Source organism: Chelonia mydas, chromosome 4, assembly GCF_015237465.2.
Source record: "Chelonia mydas isolate rCheMyd1 chromosome 4, rCheMyd1.pri.v2, whole genome shotgun sequence".
Classification (NCBI taxonomy): Eukaryota; Metazoa; Chordata; order Testudines; family Cheloniidae; genus Chelonia; species Chelonia mydas.
This window is the reverse complement of record NC_057852.1, coordinates 61,229,344-61,256,391: the sequence shown is the minus strand read 5'-3', so window position 1 is coordinate 61,256,391 and position 27,048 is coordinate 61,229,344. Positions and strand designations below refer to the sequence as shown.

Genomic DNA, 27,048 nt, shown 5'->3' with positions numbered 1-27,048 from the left:
GTCTACACTATGAGGTAGGGGTATGATTACCAGCTTGTGTACACATGCTCACATGAGAATAAATAGCAGTGTAGCCATGGTCGTACGGGCAGCAGTGACATGTCTCCACCATGCTGAGTACTTACCCACAGAGTATTTACCATGGCTACACTACTATTCATACTTGAGCTAACAAGTCTCTGTCTGCGGGCCTGAGCTCGTACTGTAGACATAGACATGGCATCACAGTGATTTCTAGAGAGAGTAATTGTGTAAATGATGTAAACTTTTTTTTTAATAATAAGAGTTGAGTTGGCAGTTTATTTCAACAGCATAAAGTCATGCAAGATCACTACACAAATAGGTACATCACAAACACAGTTGCTGAATGAATCACAGTATTACAATATAAGGCCCCTATCCTGCAAACACACTTTTACTTGAAATCAATGCGACTACTCATGTAGTAAATTTAAGAATATGTTTGTGTTTGTAGGATTGGGCCCTAAAGTATTAGAGAGCTTAAGCAGTTTGCACCTCCAGGAGCCATTTGTTATCTGATCACTGCCATTTAATATTCAAATATAAAGTCAGAGCATACAAACCACTGATTTTCTAACATAGGATGCATTCTCACACAACACTATATCATACTATGTTGTGAGACCCTTTGATTTAATTATATAACACATATACACACAATATGGACAAACCAGACCTACGGTTGCCATAACAGAGAATTTGTCTTGCTTCTGTAGCTTTCCTTCTGAATCCCACACAGATGCTGTCAGGTCATATGTCGCCAAAAATGTAGTTTCATTTTTTCCCCAAAACCTAATACTGACAAATATTGCCATGATTTCCCCCCCCCCCCCCCCCCCCCCCCGCATTTAAATCTCAATGGTATCTTTCTTACACACACACCCACACACATTCCCCAGCAGTTTTACAACCTACACATTGTAACAGAGTGCTAGTGCATAAGGACCTGAAAGAGAAGTCAACTAGAAACTGATTAGTCTATTTTCATTCATCAAGCTAATACACAAAAGGACCATAGCATCAAGTGATTAAAATATTAGAACTTGAATTTTAATAATCTATGGTTTTTAAAAATATTTTTCTACCCTGACATTGTCTTCTTAAGTTTTTAATTTTTGTTTACCTTTGTATGGTAATCATGAAATGTGTCCTTTTAACCTGATGTCTTCACTACTAACCGGTCCCAGCAACACAAGACTCATGTCCTTTGAGGTCCCCGCGTTGCACATTAAGGTTCTTAAAGACGATCCACCGCCCTCAAAAAGAATCATACAAAGAACCAACTAAAATGAAATGCAACTTCTGTATTTCCACTCCCTATCTACTCCATCCTCCATCGTTCATAGTTACCTGTATATTGTGCCGATCCTGCACTTATAACACATGCAAAATTTCAATGACAATACTGCCCTGTGTTTTGTCCGTTATAATAACTAGTTCCTTCCTTTCAGTAATGTCACAATTCATATTTGAGCCTGGGCCTGAAAGGCAAACTCTATTCATAATCCTTAAATAGAGTATTATATTAGCAAAAATAGTCGGTGTTGAAATTTCAAGTTTGAGACTTCAGAGCAACAATCCAAGACGATGAACAGGAGAATCGACACAGGTGTTAGATCTGCTCAGTCTATGGCCCCAATTTAGCAAGCCAAATTAGCATATTTTTAATTTTAATGGGACTTAAGTCCTTTGCTGAATCGGGGACTATATGAAAACTCCTAAGTGCATAAGGGCATAACTGAAGTCCTCCTGTGAATCAGCTCTGATGAGAATACAGCAAGTGTATCACAGGTTTAAAAGGCTTAGTCTGAGCACGTCTTAAGTATTCCTTAAAGATACTTTATGGAGCAATTTTCACTTACTAGATCTGACTGAACAATAACCCAGTGTCTGTTCCAGGTGCCCGGTGTCATCTAACAAAGTTTTCAGACAAATCACATCTTGCCCCAAATATCCCTGGTTGCCCCATCCCCATTAGCAAAGCGGCAACATCAGTCCTTTGATATTACAGCTATTGCGAGTACACTCACCTTATAACAATCCTAACTATGATTATCTTATTGATCATGGACCCATTGTTTATTCTGTAACTGACTCATGAGAATTACTGGAATTCTTACAAATTCCAAATAAAAGGGAGGGGCAGACATAAAATGTAATTTGATACCGTATATGTCTCAATGAATTGCTCAGCATCCTATTGGGATAAACATTGTTAGGGAAGTGCTATTCCATTATGCTCATCAATTTCAGAACACAAGTAAACATATAAAAATGAATTATATTTATATAATTATACAGTGCTGACTTTATGTACAGTAAATAAAAAATGCAATGGAATCTGTGCAGAGGTTATGATACATATGTTATGGAAAAGCATTTCACATTAGTTTAAAAATTTGCTGTAGGTTGGCACCTTAGGATTTTCTTTAAAAGAATGTAAGTTGTTTATAACAACTTAGTGGTAGTTTAAATCCAGCTGCTTTGGAGCATGACTGCAAGCTGAACATATAATTTATTCTAAATACAGTTCTGCATTGGTATTGAAGTCTGGGGTGAAATCCTATCTCAATTGAAATAAATGAGAGTTTTGCCATTGACTTCAATAAGATCAGGATTTCATCCTTGGTCTTTACGTTTTCAGTCAGTTGTAGTGGAGTAGCCAAAACGAGACACTGCTATTAGCAACAGCGCAGACACTTAATTCAAGATACCACACTTCAAACAGTTGGGGTTTTTTTGTTTCTCAAATAAAGATAAAGCAAATCTTATTATAGAAATGGTAGTAAAGGAGGCATTTTTTGTTATTTAATATTGTCCTTAATCGACTGTGGTATATTGAGCTTTCACTGTTAAGAGACAAGATTTGGAGATTATTCATGCTTTAGATTTAAAAGGAGAGGCAGAATAATGCTTAAATGCCTCAGTACGCAGAAAAGGCATGTTTACAAACAGCAATAAACACTGTAGATAATAATAATAATAATAATAAAAATAGAATAGTCACTCAAAATGAGTGACTAGACAGGGTTGGATTTTGAAGGAAAGAGTTCACAAAGGTCTGAGATAAAAAGGTATCAGCCTGAGTTAAGAATAGCAATATTTTCCAAAAAGCCCTTGAATCATATATCACATGCTCTTCAAAAAGTTGCTGGCTTCTAGTTAAATATTCACACATTTGGTGTATGAAAGACGTATAATTTTTAAGGGGTATGTGGTATGTATAGGTGTTAAATTACAGTAGCTTGACTGTAATATCTGCCACAGAGACTCATGACACTTTATGGCACCCACACTGCTCCCATTACTGAGGGAAGAGAAGAGAAAATAGGCCTCTTTCCTTCTCTCCTGAACATAGGAAAATTCTTATTGGTTTGCATGTTACTAGTTTTCACCAACCAAATTGCTTTGTTCCATATCTTCTGAAACCCCCTGTACTGAATTATATTGGCTGCACTGACACTTACTAGCAAGGAAAATTCTGAGGAACTGCAGGCTTTCCTTGCAACTTAACCCAGACAAAAAGCTGTTCAGGATGTACAGAGTTTGTGCAATTAAAATGGATATATGATTTGTGAACACCTCTCAGAAACGAACTGAATGGGCAGTACCGATCTGGCCACACACAGTAGTATAGGAAACAATATTTAACTAGGAGTTTTTACGAATGCAGAATACAATCCTGAGGCTGCTTTTATTCTCCATTAAAAGATATTTCTAGGCTTAATACAAGTTGATTTAGAAACAGTAACTTTCCTGAATGCAAAATACATATATATGGAAGTGAAATTAGCTTGTTTTCAGCTTCCATCATTTCTGCCTAGGTACTTAGATGGCCTCTATCATCCACTTTCAGGATGAAACTCTAATCTTCACTATTTTATATGGCACTTGGATACACAGAGTTAAGAGATACCTGATAAAATAAATTCACTAGATTAATTTATGACTGAAAGCAGGGAGCAGAACTATATCAAACACCCCACCCCACCCCCCCGCACACACACACACTTTCATGGCTTGGAAGGTGTGTTAAATTCACCTTCTGTGAGATTTTCAGGAAATCTGGTTTATTTGGCTTACACAGTAAGCTACTCTTTGTACATTGTGTTCTGGATAAAGATGTGATTAAAATATTACACAAGTTACAGGTCACATTTTTTTCTCTTTACACAACCGCTGATAAGTAATTTGTGCTTTTATAAATACAGTATTATACGTTCTATGTACAGGCACTGACAGACTCTGGTGCTGCTGTTAACCAGCCATCCACAGAAAGAATGGAATAATGATAGTGGGCAGGGTGGTGGAAGGTGCCAAACCCAGACAGACTATAGATGCTAATCCCAGGAGCGCTGAAGCAAGAACACTTCTCTGGTCCCGAATAATCATCTTCACTGTTTCACAGAACTGCAAAAGTCAGAGGGAAAGGTTCACAGTTAAATATGAAATCATTCTAAACTGATAGGTATTGGTGAGGGCAAGGAGAAAGCAGACCATCAAAGACTGCTCTGTACCAGGGATTCAACTCCTGTGGGCTAGAAAGGGATGGCTGGGTGAGTGAAAAGGGATCTATTCCCCTTAGAAACTGCCCCTGGCCCCATTGGAGTCCGTAGGAGCTTTACTACTGACTGCAGTGCATGCAGGATCGGGTCCTTAGAGACCCCAAGCCTATCTTAAGAGTTCATTACTAGTTGTCTAATGAATCACGCTTTATTTTCTTGATGATCGACGTCACTGCAGAGAGGTTAAATTTAGCTGCCGGTTAAGTTATTTCTAAGCAGCTTGGAAATTGTTTTCATGACTTGCAAAACCTGTAACTGATTGTAATTTGGTGTGAAACCTACATGGCAGGAGAATTTAAGTGGATAGGATGGCGGGCAAGCCATTCTGGTGAACTGACTGTTAGCATCTACTGGAAAATTACTGGAAATGGCCCACCTTGATTATCATACACATTGTAAAGAGAGTGGTCACTTTGGATGGGCTATTACCAGCAGGAGAGTGAGTTTGTGTGGGGGGGGGGGAGGGGGGAGGCGGAGGGTGAGAAAACCTGGATTTGTGCTGGAAATGGCCCAACTTGATAATCACTTTAGATAAGCTATTACCAGCAGGAGAGTGGGGTGGGAGGAGATATTGTTTCATGGTCTCTGTATATATAATGTCTTCTGCAGTTTCCACAGTATGCATCCGATGAAGTGAGCTGTAGCTCACGAAAGCTCATGCTCAAATAAATTGGTTAGTCTCTAAGGTGCCACAAGTACTCCTTTTCTTTTTGCTTTCATAGAGACACTCCCCTCTCCCCTTTACATACTACAGATTTCAGACTGAAATACGCCTGGAGTCAGTCTTTGCAATCCCTTAAAATGCCATTAATTCTGTTTGATCTCCTGCTGAATAAAACATCCAAGATCCTGCTTGGCGTTGGATGGGGAAGGGAGAGACAGTGAAACAGTGTTTTGCAGCAGTCTGTGGCTGCAGTGCCAGTATACAGTAACTTCGAATCAGAGAGCTGAGTATTGACTAGACTGCTCAAAAGATTGCTTACTTACGGAAACCAGGCCTCAGCACCAAGTGACCTACTTCTCAGGGAGTACACTTGGAAAAAAAACAAGTTTTTTTTTTTTTTTTAAGAATTGTGAAGATTGAGCCCAACTGAGATTTTACACAGCCTATCCTCTCACCAAGCTGTTCGTTGGACTATTCAAGCCACACACAAAAACCTCTGTTATTCTGGAGGTGCTAAACAGTAACACCAATTAAAATCTGTTCTGATTCTGTAAAACCTAGCAAAGCTTTCAAACTCATGGAAAGTGCTCCACTACTAATACACATAGATTAAATATTTTACTTTAAATAAATAAAAAATAATAATAATAAAAAAGAAGCTGACTAGCCTCTGTTCCTTGGCTGAAATGAGCACACAGGGTAGTATGTGCTCCAACATAATTATCACGCAGAAACGTGGCTTTCACTGCGAGAAATTATTTGCGCTACCTAAATAAATCTGACATGTTTACTTTTGTAGGCTTGTAAAGTGCGGGGAGACTCCTTTCCAAACTAGCCTTGGGCTGCTGCTATCACTGACTTCAGACACCTCATAATGCGGCAACTGTACATTTCTTTTATCTGGGGAGGAAAGGCCTGCCAGCTCTTTTCCAAAATCCATGATCTCTCTGGTGGCACAGGATTTGCTGAGAACCTAGGTTTAACTAAAAACTGGTAAATGGACAGAGTTGCTGGGCTTTTTCATTTCTAGAGAGCATGGATCCAGTGCCTCAAAGTAAAGTATTTTAGTATCATTGGTTTAGATCATCAGAAGGTGAAGGGGGGGAGGTGTGCTTTGTTGGCAGAAATTTGCTTTTATTATTCTTTATTTCCCCCCCCACCCCCGTCGACTGATGCCAGTCTTGCTTCTTTAAACAAATTCACTGTCTGTCTCCCTACCCCCAGCTCAGAGATTATTAGCCATGAAACACCTGATTTATCAGTGCCACAAGCCCTTTCAGGTATAGGGGTTACTTTCCTCCTCACCCATGCCAAATAGAGCTACTTTATTCAGGTCAAATACTAGCCTAGAGTTTGATTTCATAGAGGATGCTTTACTCTGAATGTACCTTTATGGCAGATCACATTATCAATGAGATTCCTCTTTCTTCACATACTTTTAGAACCTTGCCAATTTCAAGAGTCTGTGTTTCTTCCACTAAGTTAACCTTTGCGGTGGTGGGGGCTTGATTTGCAGCAATAACAATGCTTGGAACCAGACAGCCTTGGGTTTTAACCCGTTTCCAAGCATTCTAATTGGGTTTGAAATGGGGGGAGACTCCCTTTGGGGGCAGGTGGAAATGACCTACAGAGGGGTGAGTTTGTAACTTCTACCTGTATTTACGCATTTTTGGGCCCTCTGCATGGACAGATTCCTTTCATGCTGAGTCTAGCAAACCATTAGCAGTCAAGGACCAAAATCCCTTTCAGCGTTAATGGTCCATTGCAGGATGTCAGGTCATTTGACCTCATGGGAGATTTGAAGTGTTAAGACTGTCTCTTGCCAGTTTTCAGGCTCCGGGGTGTTAGGAAACACTAGACAAGGGACTAGAAGTATGTAGACAAAGTTCAAAACCTCCAGCAAATGATGGCTTCAGACAACTCCTTTTGCAAGCAGCTTTTGGAGTAGCAGCCAAAGAACCAGGGGGAGGAGGAGAAGGGAGCCCTCCCCCTCCCGCCCCCCAGAGAAGGCTCACGTTAAGCTACTGATGCTGCTCATGCAGGGGGAAAGAGGCTGAGTGAGCTCTCCTTTCACATAGGGGAACGACATGGTTAAAGTTACAGCAAGATCGTTGGGGCTCCTGCTGGGGCAGTTTCCCTCTCCAGTCCCCCCAGCCACCAGTCTTCCAAGACTCTGCGTCCTGTCCTGGCTCACTCCAGCTGGGCAGGTGTTTGGCTCACACGCCGGGTGGGAGGCCAGGGGGACTTCCAATCCGTTCGCCAGGTAACTCTAAAGCTGTTTTCAGAGTAGCTGCCGTGTTAGTCTGTATTCGCAAAAAGAAAAGGAGGACTTGTGGAACCTTAGAGACTAACCAATTTATTTGAGCATAAGCTTTGGTGAGCTCACTTCATCGGATGCATGCTGTGGAAAATACAGTGGGGAGATTTATATACACAGAGAACATGAAACATGGGTGTTACCGTACACACGGTAAGGAGAGTGATCAGGGAAGGTGAGCTATTACCAGCAGGAGAGGAAAAAACCCTTTGGTAGTGATTTGTGCCAGCCCAGGGGGAGGTAGCCCGTCCTAGCGTTTAGGGTTTCCACGGGCCGTCAGACGGTAAGCGGGGCAGCCAGCAAAGCGAACAGATCGGCTCCGCTTTGCTCCCCCCGCCCCCAGACACAGAGGGGAGATGGGCAGAGGACCAGCACACACCTGTACGAGTCACCCCAGGCCAACCCGGGTGGGTGTGTCCCCTCCCCTAGCGAGGCGCCCGGCTGAGCGGGCCCGGGCGGGCTTTACCTTGTCGGTCTGGAAGCTGACCGCCGAGCCGTAGCGGCAGTAGGTGACGAAGTGCTCGCAGTTGTTCCACAGCAGGCTGTACGCCGTGGCCCCCACCAGCTTCTCCGCCCGGCGGGCCACCTCCTCCTCGCACAGCGCCTTGCTCGGGAAGGCCTCGTCCATGTGGTTCGCCAGGATGGAGCCGCCGTAGGCGAAGTCCTCCACCGTGTCCACCCGGATGCGGGCCGTTCTGGCCAGGACGCCCAGGATGAGCCTCTTGTTGGTCACCACCTGCTGGATCTGCCGCTGGTCGTCGGTGAAGGCGGGCAGGATGTCCGGCATCAGGTGCGCCACGCGGTTGTCCCCGAGGTAGATGCCGAAGTGGACGAAGAGGGTGCGGGGCACCTCCAGCAGGTCGCCCCGCTTGAAGCAGGTGGCGTCGTAGGAGCTGGCGGGCTTCGCCTCTTCCTCGGCCGCGCCGGGGCCCTCGCTGCACAGCCTGAGGTTGGCCAGGAGGAGCAGCTTCTCCAGCAGCAGGGAGGCCACTTGGTACATGGGGTTCTTCATGCTGCGGGCCTGGAGGCTTTCCCTCGCCTTCCTCCTGCGGCGGGATGCTGCTACCCACCCCAGCATCCCGCCTTCTTATCCCGGCGGGCGGGCAGGCGGGGGTGGCGGGGCCACAAGCAAGCACAACCCCGATTGGCTGAGAGGGAAGTGGGCGGCTTCCAACCGTGAGTGAAGTAAACCTTTATTCAGAAGCAGCGCTTAAAAAAAGTCTCCTGGGCAAGCCCCGATGCTGCTGCCCTGTTGAAGCCTCTGGGAGGCAGAGCTCCTCCCCAGAGCAGCTCCTGGCTTCTGGATCGCCTGTTCGCGAGGAGAGGGGCCAGGGAACTAGGCAGTCGAACAATGTGTCCGTTTGCAGGAATTCAAAGCTGAGAGAGGGAAGCGATGGAATAAAATGAATGGCCATTGAGGGAAGTTATGAATGACACAAGTGCCACTGATTTCGTTATGGGCGTAAATTGTGTACAGCTACAGCCTGTAAGTGGGGGCCTCAAAGTAACGCAAACTACTTCCAAGATAAAAAGTTGCGCTTTCTCACGCGTTCAAAATGGTCCCCCCCCGGCCCCCCAAGTCTTCACGGCGTTCAAATATAACATCATCATCGATTTGGGCCTGTAGAATAGAAAGGTCAGTTAGATTGCCCGAGAATTTCTCCCGTTGCATTTGGATCTCTCCAACTACCACTTGCATTTGTGTATTCTGTTTTCTTTGCAATTCCTTGTAATCGCTTTAAAACGAGCATCAAATATCAACTGCATTTGAATATACCGGATTCTGTTATATTCCGGGATCATCACTGTAGCAAACACCGCATTAAACATTACAATGCCTAAGAGCTACTACGGGCATTTGTCTGCCTGGACTATATGTAGTTATAAACATGCAGTGAGTAAGAGATCTGACCTCAAACACTAGCACTCATTTTTGATGTTGTGAGTGACTACAGCTCCTTCGAGTTAAAATGTCCCCTGATAGGTGTATTCGCTAAATAACTAACTGGCCGGGATAGTAAATTACAAATTACAAGTTCCCCCTGTTTGTCATAGTTCGTGACGAACGACAGTGACAATTTGTTTCCTCCTAAACAAAGCTCTTTCCTCTCGCACTGAGTTCCTCAAAGTTCAAAGGATTAGGCAGGCACAATAAATGTTTATTACACAGCGCAGTGTACGGAGGAGAGGAAATCGTAGTGGCAATGACAAGTGATCGTGCACTTGATTCCTTTACAAAACCATTTGCATTTACATCGATCGATAATTTCCTGCTTATCTGGGAAGACAACAGGCTGCGAAGTGAGGAGGGGAGTGGAACTCATATTTACAATTTAACTTGTCCTAAAATCCGTCGGCTAAGAGAGCGGAGGAAACATGCCTCTGCTGTTTGTTTCCCGCTAATCCATTATGTCAATGTATAAATCCCGGGAACAAAGCCCACAAAAGAGCAGCTCTGTCAGGGCAACAAAGCCGCCTAGTCTGAGGCTAATAAGTTTCAGTAGCCGAGCAAATTCCCGGCTCTCCCTAGGGGCTGCGCGGAATGATTGATGGGAGGACATTCATCTTACCTGGAAAATGACAGGGCCTTGGAGACCAGGAAGGGAGGGGGGCCACGCTCCCCTTTATCCTCGGGTTCTGTGGCCACAGCCTTTCTCCCAGCCCCTGCAGTCGCACTGTCCCCCAGACCCAGTGCCATTGACTTTTGTTCATGTCACAAACACTCCCGATTCAACCTTTTAGTTCCGTCTGGAGAAAGAAACTTCGTCCCACTATACATGAAGCAAGAAAGCGGGTGGGAAGAAACAGGAGGAGGGGCAGGGCCAGCTTTTCACACTATCCCCCTTTCTAAGGAAGATTGCAGAGCTGGGAAAATTTTTGAGCTAATTTCCTGACGTTTTGTTTGCCTGAACATCTGCAAACAAACTGATTTAGCGTCTTGGTCGGTTACAAACACTTGCTGAGAAGCGGGCAGGAACTGTGTATGCCCAAAGCCTCGACACATTTCTGTGGGCAAAGCAGGACCGCCTTAGAGCAAATAAATATTTTCCCTTTCAGTCATCATACCAGTGTCGGGGGGAGGAGGGCTCCTCACCATGGCATAACATAGACTGGGCATTCAGGAATGGATCCGAAATCCAAACTTTCTAGGGGCGTTTTTATAATTAATCACTTGCCACAAAAAGTCTCTACCAAGTGTTTGAAACCCAAAAGAAACCACCCTGTAAGACCCTGCCTTATAGCGGGCACATGGAAGGAGGAGCAGGAGAGAGCAAGTCAAGGGGATCATTTGAGGGTTAGTCAGGTTTTTGGCCTTTCCTTTCCCCTCCCCACGTCTTTTGCCCTGGACGATCAATATTTGTCTGATGGTTCTCTGTGAGTCGGTAAATGACACCTCACAGTCGGCTGCAGCAGAAAGGAGAATAAGAGATTGGACCAGCTTCTGCAGAGCACGCAGTGTGGTGCCTATCCTAAAATCTGCTACTCCCCTTTTCACTCCTTGCAAAAGGCTATATTTCAGCCGAGGGATCTTCTTCACAACTAGGGGCTTGGAACCGAAAGGTGGATTTCATGAAATTATTCTTGTAAAGGGCCATTCCCTACTTTTGAATCACTGGTCTGATCTTGCTCAGAAGTAACAAGCAGCTTCCGTGCTAAACGAAAAGTACTTCCACCTCTCTAACCTGCAACCGGAGTGACAAACCAGCACGAACCTCCTGCGTAGCCATTCATTGCTGGCACTTACTGGTGGGGGAAGGAGGGAATCAGGCTTTAGGGAGTTTGTTTTGGGAGTCCCAGCCAAGTTATTATATAATGCAGGGTTAGCCACGTCGCGGATCAGCTCCAAAGCCTGCCCAGTCTACAAGAGAAAATAGCTTGAGGCGATGTTCACCTCATTTAATTGTGTGGAGGGTGTTTGCTTGGTTCGTGGCAGGTTCATCCCCCCTAAACAACATTGCAACCTGTGCTGCAAAAACTAGCTTTAACCGACGTGGTTTTAAGGGACTGATCTATTTCTAGGTGCAACTGCACTGAGAAGAAGGTTGTGGGAACTTTTCGGACAAGCTGCAGACACGCTTTCAGCCAGCCAAACGGCAGAAGCAGCGATGTCAAGGATGCAGAGTGATGCTGTTTTTTAAGGTTTATGTTTCAAACCTGCGCTTTCCCCCGTTCGATCGCCAACCGCAGGTGGTAAAAATTTACCCTGGTCTACACGGGGGGGAGGGGGAGTGTGTCGATCTAAGATACGCAACTTCGGCTATACGAATAGCGTAGCTGAAGTCAGTGTATCTTAGGTCGACTTACCCGGCCGTGAGGACAGCGGCGAGTCGACCGCTTCCGCCTCTGGCGAGCTGGAGTTCTGGAGTCGACGGGGAGCGTGTTCGGGGATCGATTTATCGGGTCTAGACGAGTCGCGATAAACCGATCCCCGATAGCTCGAGCACTACCCGCCGATTTTGAGTGCATTTTCAGAGCCGATTCAGTGGTTGAGCCCGCATGAGGGGTCCCCCGGCCTGGGGAACATAAGGCGGGAAATCGGCATTAAGAACGTTACAGAAAATGAACAATGTAAAACACGCCTGTCCGTATCACCAGATCACACCTACATGCATCGACGTCCTCAGAGCAGGCGGCGAGGGAGGCTCCCTTGCTGGGGTACAGTAACGCGACTGCCTTCCCCGCGGGTCTCTTCCCCTTTCCAAACAAGCAGCGTTTCATCCCCACCCCATCGCTGCCGAGAAGATGCGAACAGCCCTGGGCCCAGAAATCCCTCGCCCTTGATTCTGCACAGAAAAGAGAAGCTCGACCCAGTCCTGAGGCGCTGGAGACCCACGTCTCCCCCTGAAGGCAGAGAAGGTGCTCAGCGCATTACGGGACTGGCCCCAGCGCTTCTTAAATCATTATTCAGAGATTAGAGCAAGAGCCAAATTAGTCCAGGTCGGCGGCCCCTGGCCACCGGCAGGGCCTAGTCCTCGCTCTTCTCCGGGTTCAGCTTCTTCCCCTTGCCGCACTTCACACCGCCACCCTCCCGCACCGTTTCCTAGGCCTGAAGACGCTCTCCCGCTGCCAGTGCACCCGAGCACGTGAAGACGCGGCATCTTGGGTCACATTCTGCAAAGGGGCGATGGTCCCCAACATTAGGCTCAGGCCCAAGGGGTGAGGAGGGCTCTCGGCACCTTATAGGTGCTTTGCGGAGACAACCCTGAGTTGCATCCTCCCCACGACCACAGAAGGACTGAACCGATGAGAAAAGGCAAATACAGCAAATCCTCCCGCTGCCCTCGGATTTTACTGGTGTCTGGAGCAAACACGGAGTTTCCCCACGCGGGATCACACGCAGAAACGGCGCCTGTCGAAACATTTATACTTAACAATAAGGAGGCGGCTCCCTAGAACCCCACTTACACCCCACAGCCCTTTCATGCCTTGCGGCATCTTCCCCCACCCCATCGAGCTGATTCTCCTGACTCTGTCACATCAGAGTAACACCTGGACACAGCGGGCAGGGATTCCTGCGGGTTTTTGCCCAATTAGCTTGCGGTGCTCAGCAAAACAGGGGAGGCCTCCGGGGCCCCTAGGGTCTCCCCCTCAGGAGTAGCGTTAGGTTGAAGCCAGAGGGAACGGTAACTCTTTGGTTGGTACCAATACATGTTTTCACGCTGGATCATAGCACTGTTTAGTCAGAAGCAGCCTTTGTTTGCTTGTTAAAGGCCAGTTAGTTTTAATCCCCAAATTGCCAGAGTCCATTACAAGTAAATCCGGGAGAGAAACCCAAGATGAAACTCAAGAAGAGAAGCGGGGTGGTCCCCACAGGTAGGAGGAAGCTCAAAGCCTTTATGCTCCTGAGTTTCAAAGGAACAAAGTGAAGGCTGTGGCATTACTGCACTGAGTAACCCACACAGCAGTGAAGCAGCTGAAGCATGAAAAAGCCGCACCTTTCCTGACAGCTGGCTTATACGGAGGGCTAGAAAGCCACTGGAACGCATCAGATAAACAAGAAATCAATGAAATGTAGCATTACTGCCCCCAGCCCAGACACATAGCCCCAGGGGATACAATCAGATAACACTGCACCACCGCAAGGCTGTAGTATTGGGAGATTTCATTTATTAATGCTCATAAAGTTTCAGATCTTTGGATAGAAGGTGCAATGTAACTGCTTATTATTACAAAAATATACATTTAAACTTAATAACTTGTACACTGATAACATTTTTCTTTGTTAGTAAATAGACGATTACAGCTATTTTTGAAAAGCAGCAAAACTTTCAAGTCCTGCATGGAAATCTCAGGTTGAGCACCTATATTAGGCTCTTTCTAACTCTGGCTCCTGCATGCCTAATCCCTTTCAACCAAAAGGGGAGCAAAACAAGAGAAAAAAAAAAAAGCCATATACTTTGACACTTCTCCTTTCTATTCTGTTTTTCAGTAAAATAAAACAAGGTATGTTTATATCTATTACTTGAAGTTGTCCATGGTTTCTGTTAGACATAAACATAAGAAACTAACCCCTTGGAAATACACATTTTTTCTAGAAAGAAAATACTTTTTTTCTTCACTAAACATATTAGTTTAATCTATTACATTATAATTAAAATTTAAAAAGGCATTTCACCTCGTGCAACATTTTAGGATATATTACATATTTTATTTTGAGAATTAGAGCTGTCATAAGAAACAGTAAAATTAGAGAGCTCCGAGGCCAGTGACAATTTGTCTAAGGGATTTTGACACATTCCCTAAGGAAAATATTATGAAAATAAATGCCACTTGGTGCAATCTAGTGTGTTGCAAAAGCAAAAGCAAACAAACAAAATCCAGCCGTAGCTCAAGGTTATCCCTACTGGGGATGGTTTAGTGGTGTCTGGAGGGGTATGAACTCCAACAGAGACAGAGAAACCCCTCTCCATTCCCTACTCCATCAACATGAACATTGCATGGTTTAATTCTTCAACAAACTGTGCCTCTGTTGTACAGTTGTGAATGCTCTGCACCTCCCAGTCCACAGGCCACCACTACCAGTGGGTCTAAAGTGTTCAGTGTTTAGTTATTCAATTTTCATATTAACCAACAGTGAATGTTTAATTTGGTACAGAATTGGGTGAGATACAATCTAAAGTGGGAACTGAACCAACACACAAACTCAGAAAACATAAAAGGAACCCAAAACAATTAATATTAAAAACATTTCTAAACTAAGTTGCAATTGGAAAATATACTAAAAGAAACTATTTAAATTACGGAAATATCTAGCCTTTTTACCAGTTTACTTTCAATATCAAAGTAGTCGCATATAGAAATACAAAATCACTTAAACAGCACAGTGATTAAGGCTGTATATGTTTGGCATAGCCATGATTTCCATGACCAAAAATGTCACTTTTAGGGTATTGTAATAACATCATGGGGCCAGATCCCCAGATGGTGTAAATAAGCATAACTATTGAACTTTACTGAGTTGTACTGATTTACACCAGTTGAGGGTCTGGCCCATGGTCCTTTTTCATCTTAGTCTGCTACTGAGCAAGACTTTCTTCCATTAATTATTGTTATTAATAAATTTGACTATTTGTTGGGTTTTTCTGTTTTCCTGTCTTAATATGGTTTCAGACTATTGATGACAGCTGTTTAACTTTTCTAATGGAAAAGAAATATAAACAATTTAAATATTGTGTACCTCCCCCCCCAATATTCTGAATTTTCCATATTTTTCTGTGACAAAGCCATGGTTTTCCCACATTTGCCTTTAGAACCAGACTTAATAATGATGTACAAATAATACTACATATGACTAGTTGACACAGTAATTAGTATATTATCTTCTTACATTCTGTTTAGGTCACAAGCCAAAATAATATGGGTGAAAATTTGGCCCCCGCAAATTCCATGAGAGTTTTGTCATTGACTTTAATAGGGTCAAGATTCCACACATGATGTTCTCAACATAGTCCTCAAGTGGACAAAACCACAATGCAAACTGGAAAAATTCAGTTACAATCCTTGCTAGTGATAGGCTAGCAAATGGAGAACAGTGATAGAACAGATTAGAGCTCAGAGGCACTGCCAAAGATTTCTGATGAGGCTTACAAAGCACCTACACATCATTCATAGCTGTAACCCCTATAATTAAAGTCTCAATTTTATCAGCACTAAACAGTTAATAAATTCTTCTGAAAATAAAGGAACATACACATTTCTGAATATAAAAGTACCTAAACATTGTCCACTAAGAGATTTAAAAACCCCCAAACATACATATCTTTCTGCTGTGGTAGGAGATACAGAGAATTATCAGGCCTGAAGATCTGTTAGACTGAGTTTCTTTTCGGGGAGATGGATACAGCTCTCTAATTTACCATCTGGCACCAGCTCTGATGCAGAATAGGTCAGTGTACTTTTGGGAAGCTGAGGATAGATGGAACACAGTGCAAATCAGACATGCCTCTTTTCTGCCCCCAACATGCTCCCTCTCCAGGGTTGTAGAGAAGGGTGGTGCAAGGGACAGCTAAACTGACTCAGCACCTCCTGGGAACTCCTGTGCACTACAGGAATCTCCAACAGAGGTGATAAGACCAGATTCCATCCCTTTTGTAGCATCACACAAGACACAGTGGGGCATCGAATCTGGCTGTTAGCATTTTTTCTTCTTCAAAATAATCCACATGACGAGAGCTCCATTTTGTAATTACTTCAGTGCTGTTTAAATAAGGGTTATAAGCAATGAGAGAAGTTGGGGATAGAAAACACTCAGCTTTCTCTCACTGACTGCAGAATACCCTGAAGTATAGTGGTCACCATTCAAAGTCAATATTCACCATCAGTCACCACACAGTGGTGCTTGAGTTACTACAGCTATTTACTGCCCTAATTAGAGGGAAAAACTGACCTCTGCTACCACAGTTTGACAGTTGTTGGTAAATGGTGACTTTTTAATAGACGAGCACCAAGTTATCTGACTGTTCTGTATACCTAAGGGATATACTGTGCAAAATCACAGTGCAGACTGAAGGTGGTGACTTGAGCAGTTAGAGTTAAACAATATTATTCCTCTTAATTATTAAGAGTTCTAAAAAAGGACGGAGAGGAGGACTGGATTGAAAGGTAGTTTTCATTTTGCAAGTGTGTGTGGTTGTCTGGTTATCTCACTGTAAAATTGTTATTTTTTATTTTATTTCTTTATTATATTTTACAGGAAATAAATTAACTCTTTATCCAATATATTAACTAGATAGGAAATACCATTAGTCACAGACAAATCTACTTGTCTGGTAATACTCAAAATATTCACTTTTCTGTGCCTTACAGTTAATCCTGAGAAAGAGAACTGTCACCACCACTTTAGTTTGAAGTTTCTTGAATTTGACTCAAGAAGCTAGTTTTTGTTTAGCATGTTTGTTTGTTTGTACTCAGAGTTTTAAAAACAGACAAACCCAATAATCATTATTCTATTAAGGACTTTAAATCTGGAACATTTTTTATCTGGAAATCCAGTAACATCTGTCCAAATGCCTTGCCCTGTAGAGAGAACGAAACAGAAAATAGATTGCATTGCGTGAACCAAGTATCTAAAATTAAGTTACATATTTAAATATACCATCTTTGCAAACATATATTTTAAATTTAAAAAAGTTGTTTGAAACAAGCAGGATATCAGACTTCTACGTTACATAACATCCCTGAACTTTGGTGTATTCAAAGTATGGATCTGAATTTTGCTGCTAAGCCAATAGCCCATTATATAACGTTACAACCAGATTTTAGGTAATTTCCTTAACCCTTGAACTGCAAAGCCACATAGGTTCTCTCTTTCTTTTATTTGTTTGACTTTGCTATTCATGTAGTTTTTCCTAAGTAAAAGTTAAAAACTTGACTTAAGATTTGCAACCATTTAAACTTTGGTAGGTAGAGCGAAGCTTTTCCAGTACTTATTTATTTAAATTACTGCATACCAGGGTTCAGTGAGCTAGATCTCTTTGCTTTATAGTTTTTTTTAATTTAGGACTCAATTATGACACCATATTCATGTTGAATTGTATTTTATTCTGTGAACAGTCCAGATGATTTCAGTGAGACTACTTGTGAAGTAAGGTATTTCTCAGCATGAGTAAGGATGGCAGAATTGGGCTGTCAACACAGTGTGTGTATGGTTGGGGCTTTGTGCAGTTTATGGAGGCCTCAGCCCCTTAAGCCTGAGCCCTGGAAGCCCAAGTCAGATAGCATGGGCCAGCTGTGGGTGTCTAAATGCAGTGTAAACATACTTCCTGTGCCTCCATCTTCCTTTTGCACACCTACACAGGATTAACCAGAATTAAACCCTGCCTAGATTCTCAGTTGGTGTGACTCCATAGAAGTCAGTCAAGTTACACCAATTAAATATCTGATCAAAATCAATGGAGTTACACCAGTTGGGAATCTCGTCCTATGTATACCAGAATACACTCAAAACCAAGTTGTCTAGTAGACACCTGCTCTCCAAAAATGTGACTACATTTTTCTGAGTAGCTAAATTCATTAGTATGTCAAAAATGCAGCTGACACATCACAAAGCATGGCAACTTCACCTTTCATAAAGTCTGCAAATCCAACATTTCACATATAAACCAAATCTTTTCCACCAATTGAGCTATGCATCACTGCTTAGTTTTCAAACTTGGAAGAATGAATGAGAGACTGTTTTTGTGAAATTAAAAGATAGCTATCAGTCAATAGATTATTACTCTATCCCAGTGTTGGTTAAAAAGAGTTTGTGCAATATGTAGTTATAAAAAATAACTAAAATCAAAATCAATGCCTGCATACGTACCTGTGGGTCACTTCTTAAGGATGCAATACCACCACCACCAAGGGAATTTTTCAGAACGAAGTTTAATCCGTGTATTCCTGGCAATTCATATCTTTAAAGGTAAAATTTAGAACAAACAAATTTATGTTTGTTTTACAGTAGATTTAGATTAATTACTAGTGAAACGCAGCATTTAGAAATTGAAGATCCAAAGTAATTTTTTAAGGACTGTGATGATGCCCCCATTTTGATTCAAGCACACTAATCAGAAGGAAAAAAACCCCAAAACTCCACCTTAATAGTAATAAGGTAGGATATGAACTTGGTTGGTCTTTTCTGATTAAGCTGTACAAGAATTTTGATTATATCATGTTCCAACATTAATAAACTAAGGTTGTTTTCTGTTAATTAGGTAACAACTGTAGCCAAAGTTTGATGGGCAAATTGCAAAGTTTTAGTGCAGGAGCCAATTCAAACAGAGGGATTATAGTGTCCACAATAGAAAGATTTCTTTTTTCAGTAACAGGACTATGAAATATTTAAAAGGAGTACTTGTGGCACCTTAGAGACTAACAAATTTATCTGAGCATAAGCTTTCGTGAGCTACAGCTCACTTCATCGGATGCATTCAGTGGAAAATACAGTGGGGAGTCGGAGAACACTTCAATCTCTCTGGTCACTCGATTAGAGACCTAAAAGTGACAATTCCTCAACAAAAAAACTTCAAAAACAGACTCCAACGAGAGACTGCTGAATTGGAATTAATTTGCAAACTGGATATAATTAACTTAGGCTTGAATAGAGACTGGGAGTGGATGGGTCATTACACAAAGTAAAACTAGTTCCCCATGTTTATTTCCCCACCCCCCACCGTTCCTCAGACATTCTTGTCAACTGCTGGAAATGGCCCACCTTGATTATCACTACAAAAAGGTTTTCTCCCTCCCCCCCCCCCCCCCGCTCTCCTGCTGGTATTAGCTCATCTTAAGTGATCACTCTCCTTACAGTGTGTATGGTAACACCCATTGTTTCATGTTCTCTGTGTATATAAATCTCCCCACTGTATTTTCCACTGAATGCATCCAATGAAGTGAGCTGTAGCTCACGAAAGCTTATGCTCAAATAAATTGGTTAGTCTCTACGGTGCCACAAGTACTCCTTTGCTTTTTGCGAATATAGACTAACACGGCTGCTACTCTGAACCCTGTTACTGAAAAGTATCTGAACAGTAATTACTCATTTCTCTGATATTTCTTTGGCTAAGAATGGCTTTCATCCCACCAGGAATTCATATGCTATCAATGATTGAGAAATAGCCATACTATGAGTCCGCAAATCAGACATCCAGAACCAGTTAGAATGTCGGGAATTTTACTGGATTAAAAATGTAGAGTAATTCTTCCGCAACTCTTTGGATTTGTAAATTTTGATAAGGTAAAACAATTTTGCTTAGGATAAAAGATATTCACTTTGAAGAGAAGTTAATGGCTTATTTACTTCAAGGGCTTTGCAGTAATTTTGTATAACATTTCTAGCTACCACGCGAACTGCAGAAACTCTATGAAAGGCAGTATTTTCAGGGTCTGTGTGTTTGTGCATATAAAACACAACATTTGCATGTGTACAATAATTAATCAAATCCTTGATCTTTCTTTGGCTAAGAATGGCTTTCATCCCACCAGGAATTCATATGCTATCAGTTATTGAGAAATAACCATACTGTGATTCTGCAAATCAGTGCATAAAATTGCAACTACTCTATATAGCACCTGGAAATATTATGGGTACATTTGTGGAGGTTCAAATGTGAACATGGTTCAAACACAAAAAGATAATGATGGATTACAATGCACATGCAGTGATACTACACCAACAAAAATATGTTACCCAGTATATTTACGTAGCATTGATATATACTGTAATTGTGTAAAATCTAAAACAAGCCTAAGAAAAGATAATATATTTGTACAATTCACTCAGTATTTTTAAAATCTGCTTTTAAACATCAGAAACTCTTCAAAAAACAAATAAAAACACTTCAAAGAACATTAAGATTGTGACAGAAACTAATAAAATAAAGAAAATTCACTGTTCTAACTGAACTCCCATAACTAGGCACAATGGGGTGCCTCCTTAATTACTTCCTCTAAAGTGCAGTGCCTAGGTATTTCATTAAAGATAAGACTTTTCCATGAGTTCCCAGTTAATTTTGGCCACATTGTACTTTGCTTGTATGTTTGCTTAGTAAATTTATACATCAAGAGAAAGAGAGCACTCTTCCTATTTAAGAGTGAGCTGGAGGTGAAATGATAGGTTTCAGAGAAGAGATGTTTGTGTAATAGTGTGGTGCAATAATATAGGAGGTTGATTATTATGCATTAAATATATGAATAGAAATTACAGTGGATTCTGAGTCTTAGTATGTAGATAAGTATCGTTTTCTCATTGCTTAATTTTGTGTAAAATGACTGATAATGTCTAGTAAACACATATCTGACAAGTATTGTCTTTTTGAACATGGGAACCCTTATCCACAGAGCAAGAAAATGACCCTAGCCCAAAGAGAGAGAGAGAGAACTAAACCAGAAAATGCTCACAGAGCAACTTTATTACTCTCCCTCATTCAGAAAAGTAGAGACCTCACAACTGTAACTATTTTTAATCTTGTTTCCTAAATTGAGCCATAATTCTGAATAGAACAGTTTATATGTATGTTTCTGATATTTTCCTCTACTATGGAGATATATACAATTAGAAGCATGCAGAATTAAAAGTGATAAAAGCTAGGTGTAGCTGAAGTGCTGACAAGAGGCTCACAGAATGTATCTGATTAATAGTGTAAAAGAGGGTACATAATGAGCTAATTAAGACAAAAGAGAAGGATTTTATTAGTTTTTGAAAAATAAGTTATTATTTCCTTTTGAAGAGGGCAAAACAAAGTTTATTTCTACAGTTTTATGCTGTATTTCTAATACCTTTCTTTAAATAAATATGAATGTGCATTGTGTCTAAAGCACTGAAAAATGTAGTGATTCACAAATAACCCTTCACTGGCAGGTCAGGACAGGGAGGGAGTGAAGTGGCCAGCAAATCTTTTACATCTCTAAGTTCTATGATTCTATATGTACTACAGTGCCTTGCTAACAAATTCACACTGCTTTCAAGAGCAGAATTGCTCAGACCTATCTTTTTGCAGAGTTCCAGAGACTGGCATCCTTTTCTAGAGGTAGAGCTCGTTTCTGTGTGTGAATGTTATATCTTCCTTGCTGTCAGGAAGTATATCCAAATTTGTCTGACTATTCCATTTTGAGGATGCATATCACTTATAGAGAAGGCAAAAAGTGCAATTAATTCAAGACGAATTTGCTTTATGAGGAAAAAAGCAAATTCCCCATCTAGTTAGAAATAAGACCTTTGTTGTTATATGTTACCTGAAACCCTGAAAACTTCAGAGTGTGTGCAATTACAGGTATAATCTAACAAAAATAATTTCCCTTCCAGGCTGTATGCCTATTTATTTTACCAGCCTTAAAGAAATGCCATGAAAGGCAAAATGCTGTTAACCTCTGATCTGCAATGAAGTAGAATTATGGTTAGAACATTTTTTTTTAAAAAAGTACAAAAATATTTTGGTTTTCAAATTATAATGTTCAAAAAGTCATTTGCATTTCCATATTCCCAACACTGTCTGTTTAAACAGCAAGACTGTTGGTTTATTTCTAGTTTTCACATTCATAAAAATGTTTTGTCTAAAAGTCTAAAAAGAAACTTTCAGATCTGAAACATGTGAGCATAATCCTTATAATCTAAAAACAAAAACAAAAAACCAACTCTATAAAAGGATCCATTATTTTCCCCAGTAGCTTTTCACGCTACTCACAGAGTCCCATTATCACATCATTAAAAGAAGCCCAAACCAGAGATGATCTAATTAATCAAAATAAACTGTTGCTATCCAGAACAGAGGGAAACTTTAGCCTCTGTCAATGAACATAAACAGCACTAAGAAACGAGCAAACCTCGATTAACTAAGCAGAAAGGACAATACCAGTGTGAGTTGTTTGATGTATGAGCAATTCTTGTAGCAGATCTATTAAATGTGTAGCATTTTTTCATTTTTGTCTTCCTCTGCCGAGTTACAGATGAAACCATTTTTAAATTTAACCCAAAACATTTATCAGTAAATTCATTTGGTAGCACTTAATAAATACCAGGTGAGATTCTGTGCTGTCTCTCTAATGAACAGCACAGAACTCACAGCCTGGCAGGAGGGGGAGTGGAGGTGTCACTAAGGTGGACTTTAAACCTCCTCCCAATCCTGAACTGCTCCAGGAACTAGAAAGACCCCTGGTGGAACTAAGACAGATAGAAATATGTAATTATTCTGAGGACTGTAGTCTTTGCAGATGGCTATAAAACCACCACCTTATATAGAAATAGATTCCTAATACAGTTACTGTAGACTGACATGTTAGAGGCCCCACAGTATGGGATAAGGTGGATTCTTCACCATCGTAAGGGTTAACATTTTACTTTCTTAGCTTAGATTCTAGAATACAGTTCTGAGGCAAGGGGTTGATGTTGTGACAAAATCTTCGACCATCAAACACATGGGGGCCTTGAAAAAGCAGGAAAACCATCACTGCATGTACCCTGCTCTCTGGCACAGGATGCAGTATTGTGAATGAATGGCATGTGAAGTGTTCAGTTTATTTTTTACTCCAGGAAAGGAACCAATCTGTGCTCTTTCCTTTAAATGCCAAATTCAAGTATGTAGTTTTTTGCCAGAATGTGACCATTTATACTGGAGTAGAGCTGATTGAAAAAATGTCAACAACTTTTTTTTTTTAAATTGCAATTTGCAAATTCATCGGAATCTTCATGTTTCATTTAGACATTCCAATGAAAACCATGCAAGGTTCCATCAGGTTTCAAAGGCTGTCTGGTTTTCTTCCAGCTTGGCTTCCTGGCTCCCCAGTAACTTGTTTGGTAGGCTGAGAGGCAGCTGAGAGCCTGGAAGTCCCGGGTCCCAGTATTAACAGGCCCCCAGGGCTCTCAGGATCCCCAGTTCCAGGGCAGTCCATGAGATGGACTGCCAAGCTCCAGGTCAGCCTGCTATGTGGATTGTCCCAAAGCCAGGGCTTGCAAGGTCCCATCCCCTGGCCTGGCAGGCTGCTGGGGCTCTGGACAACTTGGAAACTAAATGTTATTTTGATGTTTCTGACACAAAACTTCAGATTTCTGTTTTGCAGAGAATGCAGACATTTTTGGAGTTTGGTTTCAATTGGAACAAAATCAAATTCACAGATGGAATTACCATTCCACATCCAGCTCTATACTGGAGTTTTTTAAGGTGGAGAGTGCTCAGCCTGTACATTGAATTATGCCATGCAAATGATGTATGCATAAAAATAAAGACTGCAAACCTGAATTTGTGTCTTTACATTAAAATAACTGAAAATTATTTCTCTCCTGCCATAATGCCTGGATGTGCTAATGTGGACAAGTCATAAAGATACATACCTTGTGACTAACTTCTCTTCAGGTTGTTCTCTCTCTAAAAGATGCTGGAAATAATCCTCCAGAGCCTGAGCAGTTAAAGTTTTCTTTAGGTATGGATAGTAGAGGGGATGTCGTGCTATCACACCTATTACATGTAACACAGTTAGTTAGAATACAACCAATTTAAACAAGTTATATTTTTATTTTTCAAAACTGACTGAGATCACCTGTCATTTGAAACCATGCATATGGGTCCTTGTTAATCAACAGCTACACAAAAATAGCTAGAACAACAGATTAATGCCCTGCAGTGGAGTGGAGGTCTAACTAGGTGCATGACATGTAGGAATCCTGCCGTGTGTTGTTCTTGCAACTTTTTTCTGGTTGAGGACAGTCCTTGCCAATTCAGGAAGGATAAAAGACAAAGGGCAGGTAAAGGGTATGTGATTCTTTCCCCATGAGTAACTCATGAAGTTTGGAGAACACATTATGATTAGCCCTCAGAGCATGGTAAGATCAGTCATGAAGGTTGTCAAGGTTCCTCCCCTACTCTGAACTCTAGGGTACAGATGTGGGGACCTACATGAAAACCTCCTAAGCTTACTTAGGTTAAAACTTCCCCAAGGTACAAATTAATTTTATCCTTTGTCCTTGGAATATGCACTGCCACCACCAAACTCTAACTGGGTTTACTGGGAAACATAGTTTGGACACGTCTTTCCCCCCAAAATCCTCATTGGTCATTTTGGTCAGGTGCCAGCGAGGTTACCTTTCGCTTCTTAACCCTTTACAGGTGAGAGGATTTTTCCTCTGGCCAGGAGGGATTTTAAAGGGGTTTACCCTTCCCTTTATATTTATGACAGAGGTAGAGATGTATCTATGGTTTTTCCCTCTTCATGTATGAGATCTGTTATCAGGGGTGGACATAGCACCACTGTTCTCAAGGTATAGCAGATTCCCAAAAAGTTAGTTTAACGCTACAGTGAAGCTGAGGGTCTCCAGTGGGTCAGTCAAGCAGAACATTAAATTCTCATACTAATTCGGTTGCCTATATCGACCGTAGGGTTTGCAGACCTTGACGTTACTTTAACTCTGTAGAACAAGGACTGTTATTTTAAATTTCATTGTAGAAATATTTTCTCTGAATATTTCAAGAAAGTCCATGAATTATGTCTTTCATTCATTGTTTTGCAATGCTATGAAGTCACTGTGTGTAGTTATACAACAGAAATCATCAAATTCCATCACTATTGAACAGGAAACAATTGTACAGCCAGGGAGAAGAATGTTGGTCCCTTTACAAATAAATTAATAAATAATCTACTTTATCAGTCATAGCGTGACACCTGTTAGCAAAACAAATCCCAAACGCACCTTTAATTCATAATGAGCTTTGAACATCACACACTCTCATCTTCCAACAAGTAAGAGAGCCATTTGATGCATGCAGAAGTAAGGAACAGAAGAAATGTTTTTTTAAATGCACGAAGGTGTCTAATCAATATAATGAGTTTGCAGCACAGGCATACAAGACCTCTTGGTGTCAAAATGTAATTAAAACAATTACTTACATGTAAATAGAGATTTTAAATTTTCAAACACAATTTATTTTTATATAGATATAGATATAGGTACACATTCTCTCTCACACACACACGTTATATGATTTACATGGGGAAAACACAGTATGTGATCATGTAATTAATCAATAATTAAAGTGCATATGCACAAGAAAATAGAAATAAGGTTGCACAGACAACCTTAATTCTGGCATTTCCTAACTTTTGAGTGCTTGACGTTACAACAACAACAACATTCTTTTAACAAAAAGAGTGTGTGTGTGTGTGTGTGTGTGTCTGGGGGTGGGAGGTATTGTATGCAATACAATATAGAAATATTTTATATGTACTTTATATTTAAACACATGTTGGATAAACATCAATTAACTAAACAGCTAACACACTCTCGTGGATATTTAAAATAAACTATAGAAAAGCAAACATATTTCATTAAGAGAACACTAGTACTGATGTTACAGGGTAGATTTCCTTTTCAGCATCCAGATAATAAGGAAGGAATCAGATTACGGGGGAGATTTTCAAAGGCACAGATGACAGTTCAGCACCTATTACTGAAAGTCAATAAGAATTAGGCATCTAAGTTGCCATTTGTGCCTTTGAAAATCTACATCACAACATCAGAATAGAAAAATACCTATATTTGCAGAGTTGCCTTTGTCTCCACTTCTAGTATAAGCAAGATCTTCTAAACGATATGTATGTGGACCACATGGCAGATCTGTGTAAAAATACAAAATAAATTATAAAATAAATACATTGTACATTTTGACGGAATAGGTGTCTTTGACGTTTGTGTACTGTCTCTAGTAGTTCCACTAAGATCAAGTTATAAAGGTTGTACTTTTAATTGTGTAGGAAACAAGGATTTTTAAAGTGAATAATATTGTATGTGTTTTAGTATTATAGTATATTGGAAATTTATTCCTTGGAGAAAAAGTGCAAGTCAGTTGGAGTAAAAGTGAATGAAAGGATTAATGGATATGGGAAAATTATTGACTTCATTTCTAGACTGTCTAACATTTTAAGTTTTTTCACGCTGAAGTTTCCTAAAGGTGTAACATTTGGGGGTGGGAAAGATGGGTTAGCTGAACTCCATTAAAACACACTTTCAAACATCACTCTTTCTGAATAAATTTTTTTGTGGGGCAATCCAACCCTCTGGTTGATTTGGCTGAATCTGCAACCCCATGAGTCATCCCACTTGTAGTCATTTGTACCTATTTCATAGTTGGTAAAGAAAACTAAATGTGGTGTTCCTTTAAAAATTAAAATATCACAGTTTTTAATTTATTTGTTGCGTGTCTGGTAACTGCATTGTTGTTCTTTCCATCAAACAGTATTTTACGTGAATCAAGTCTTTGGACAATGTCCCTTTAAACAAAGCAGAACTAGAAAGCGTTCTAGTGTTTCCATTGATTATTAGCCACATTAAATGTATCTTTCATCTATTTATCAGTAAGTTGTTTTTTATTTCATAAACTTCTCAGAAAAACTACCAAAGCAGCATTCTCTCTGGAGCTAGAGCAAATCGTTAATTCCCTTTCCACCCACCCAGAGCCACAGTAAGCAGCATTGCTGAAATCCATTTTCACATATTTCCCTTATCTACTAATTTA

At 41.0% G+C, this 27,048-nt stretch overlaps 2 protein-coding genes across 6 annotated transcripts in view; both read right to left on the bottom strand.

Annotated features, from left to right (window-relative positions):
• Positions 1-255: 255 nt before the first annotated feature.
• On the bottom strand, positions 256-8,717 carry LRAT (lecithin retinol acyltransferase). Of its 2 annotated transcripts, none has more exons than XM_007071267.4 (2): positions 8,034-8,717; positions 256-4,431 (listed from the first exon to the last, which is right to left on the bottom strand). In XM_007071267.4, exons 1-2 carry the CDS (start codon positions 8,643-8,645, stop codon positions 4,279-4,281), a joined length of 765 nt encoding a protein of 254 aa, XP_007071329.3. In that variant the 5' UTR covers positions 8,646-8,717; the 3' UTR covers positions 256-4,278. The 2 variants fall into 2 exon arrangements, with proteins under 2 accessions (XP_007071329.3, XP_043401808.1); XM_043545873.1 differs by lacking the exon at positions 256-4,431 and adding an exon at positions 5,311-7,553 and having other exon boundaries at positions 8,034-8,622.
• Positions 8,718-13,653: 4,936 nt separating this feature from the next.
• LOC102944868 overlaps positions 13,654-27,048 on the bottom strand; it is a 99,579-nt gene continuing 86,184 nt past the window's right edge. For 3 of the 4 annotated variants that reach the window (XM_043545867.1, XM_037897447.2, XM_043545869.1), the window contains 4 exons: positions 26,067-26,150; positions 23,874-23,997; positions 18,372-18,462; positions 13,654-17,083 (listed from right to left, as the gene is read on the bottom strand). In XM_043545867.1, the coding sequence (XP_043401802.1) occupies positions 17,009-17,083; positions 18,372-18,462; positions 23,874-23,997; positions 26,067-26,150 (374 nt within the window). In that variant the 3' untranslated portion in view covers positions 13,654-17,008. Of the gene's footprint in view, positions 17,084-18,371; positions 18,463-21,844; positions 21,922-23,873; positions 23,998-26,066; positions 26,151-27,048 lie in introns of those variants that run through there. The other variant, XM_043545868.1, reaches the window with a different exon arrangement.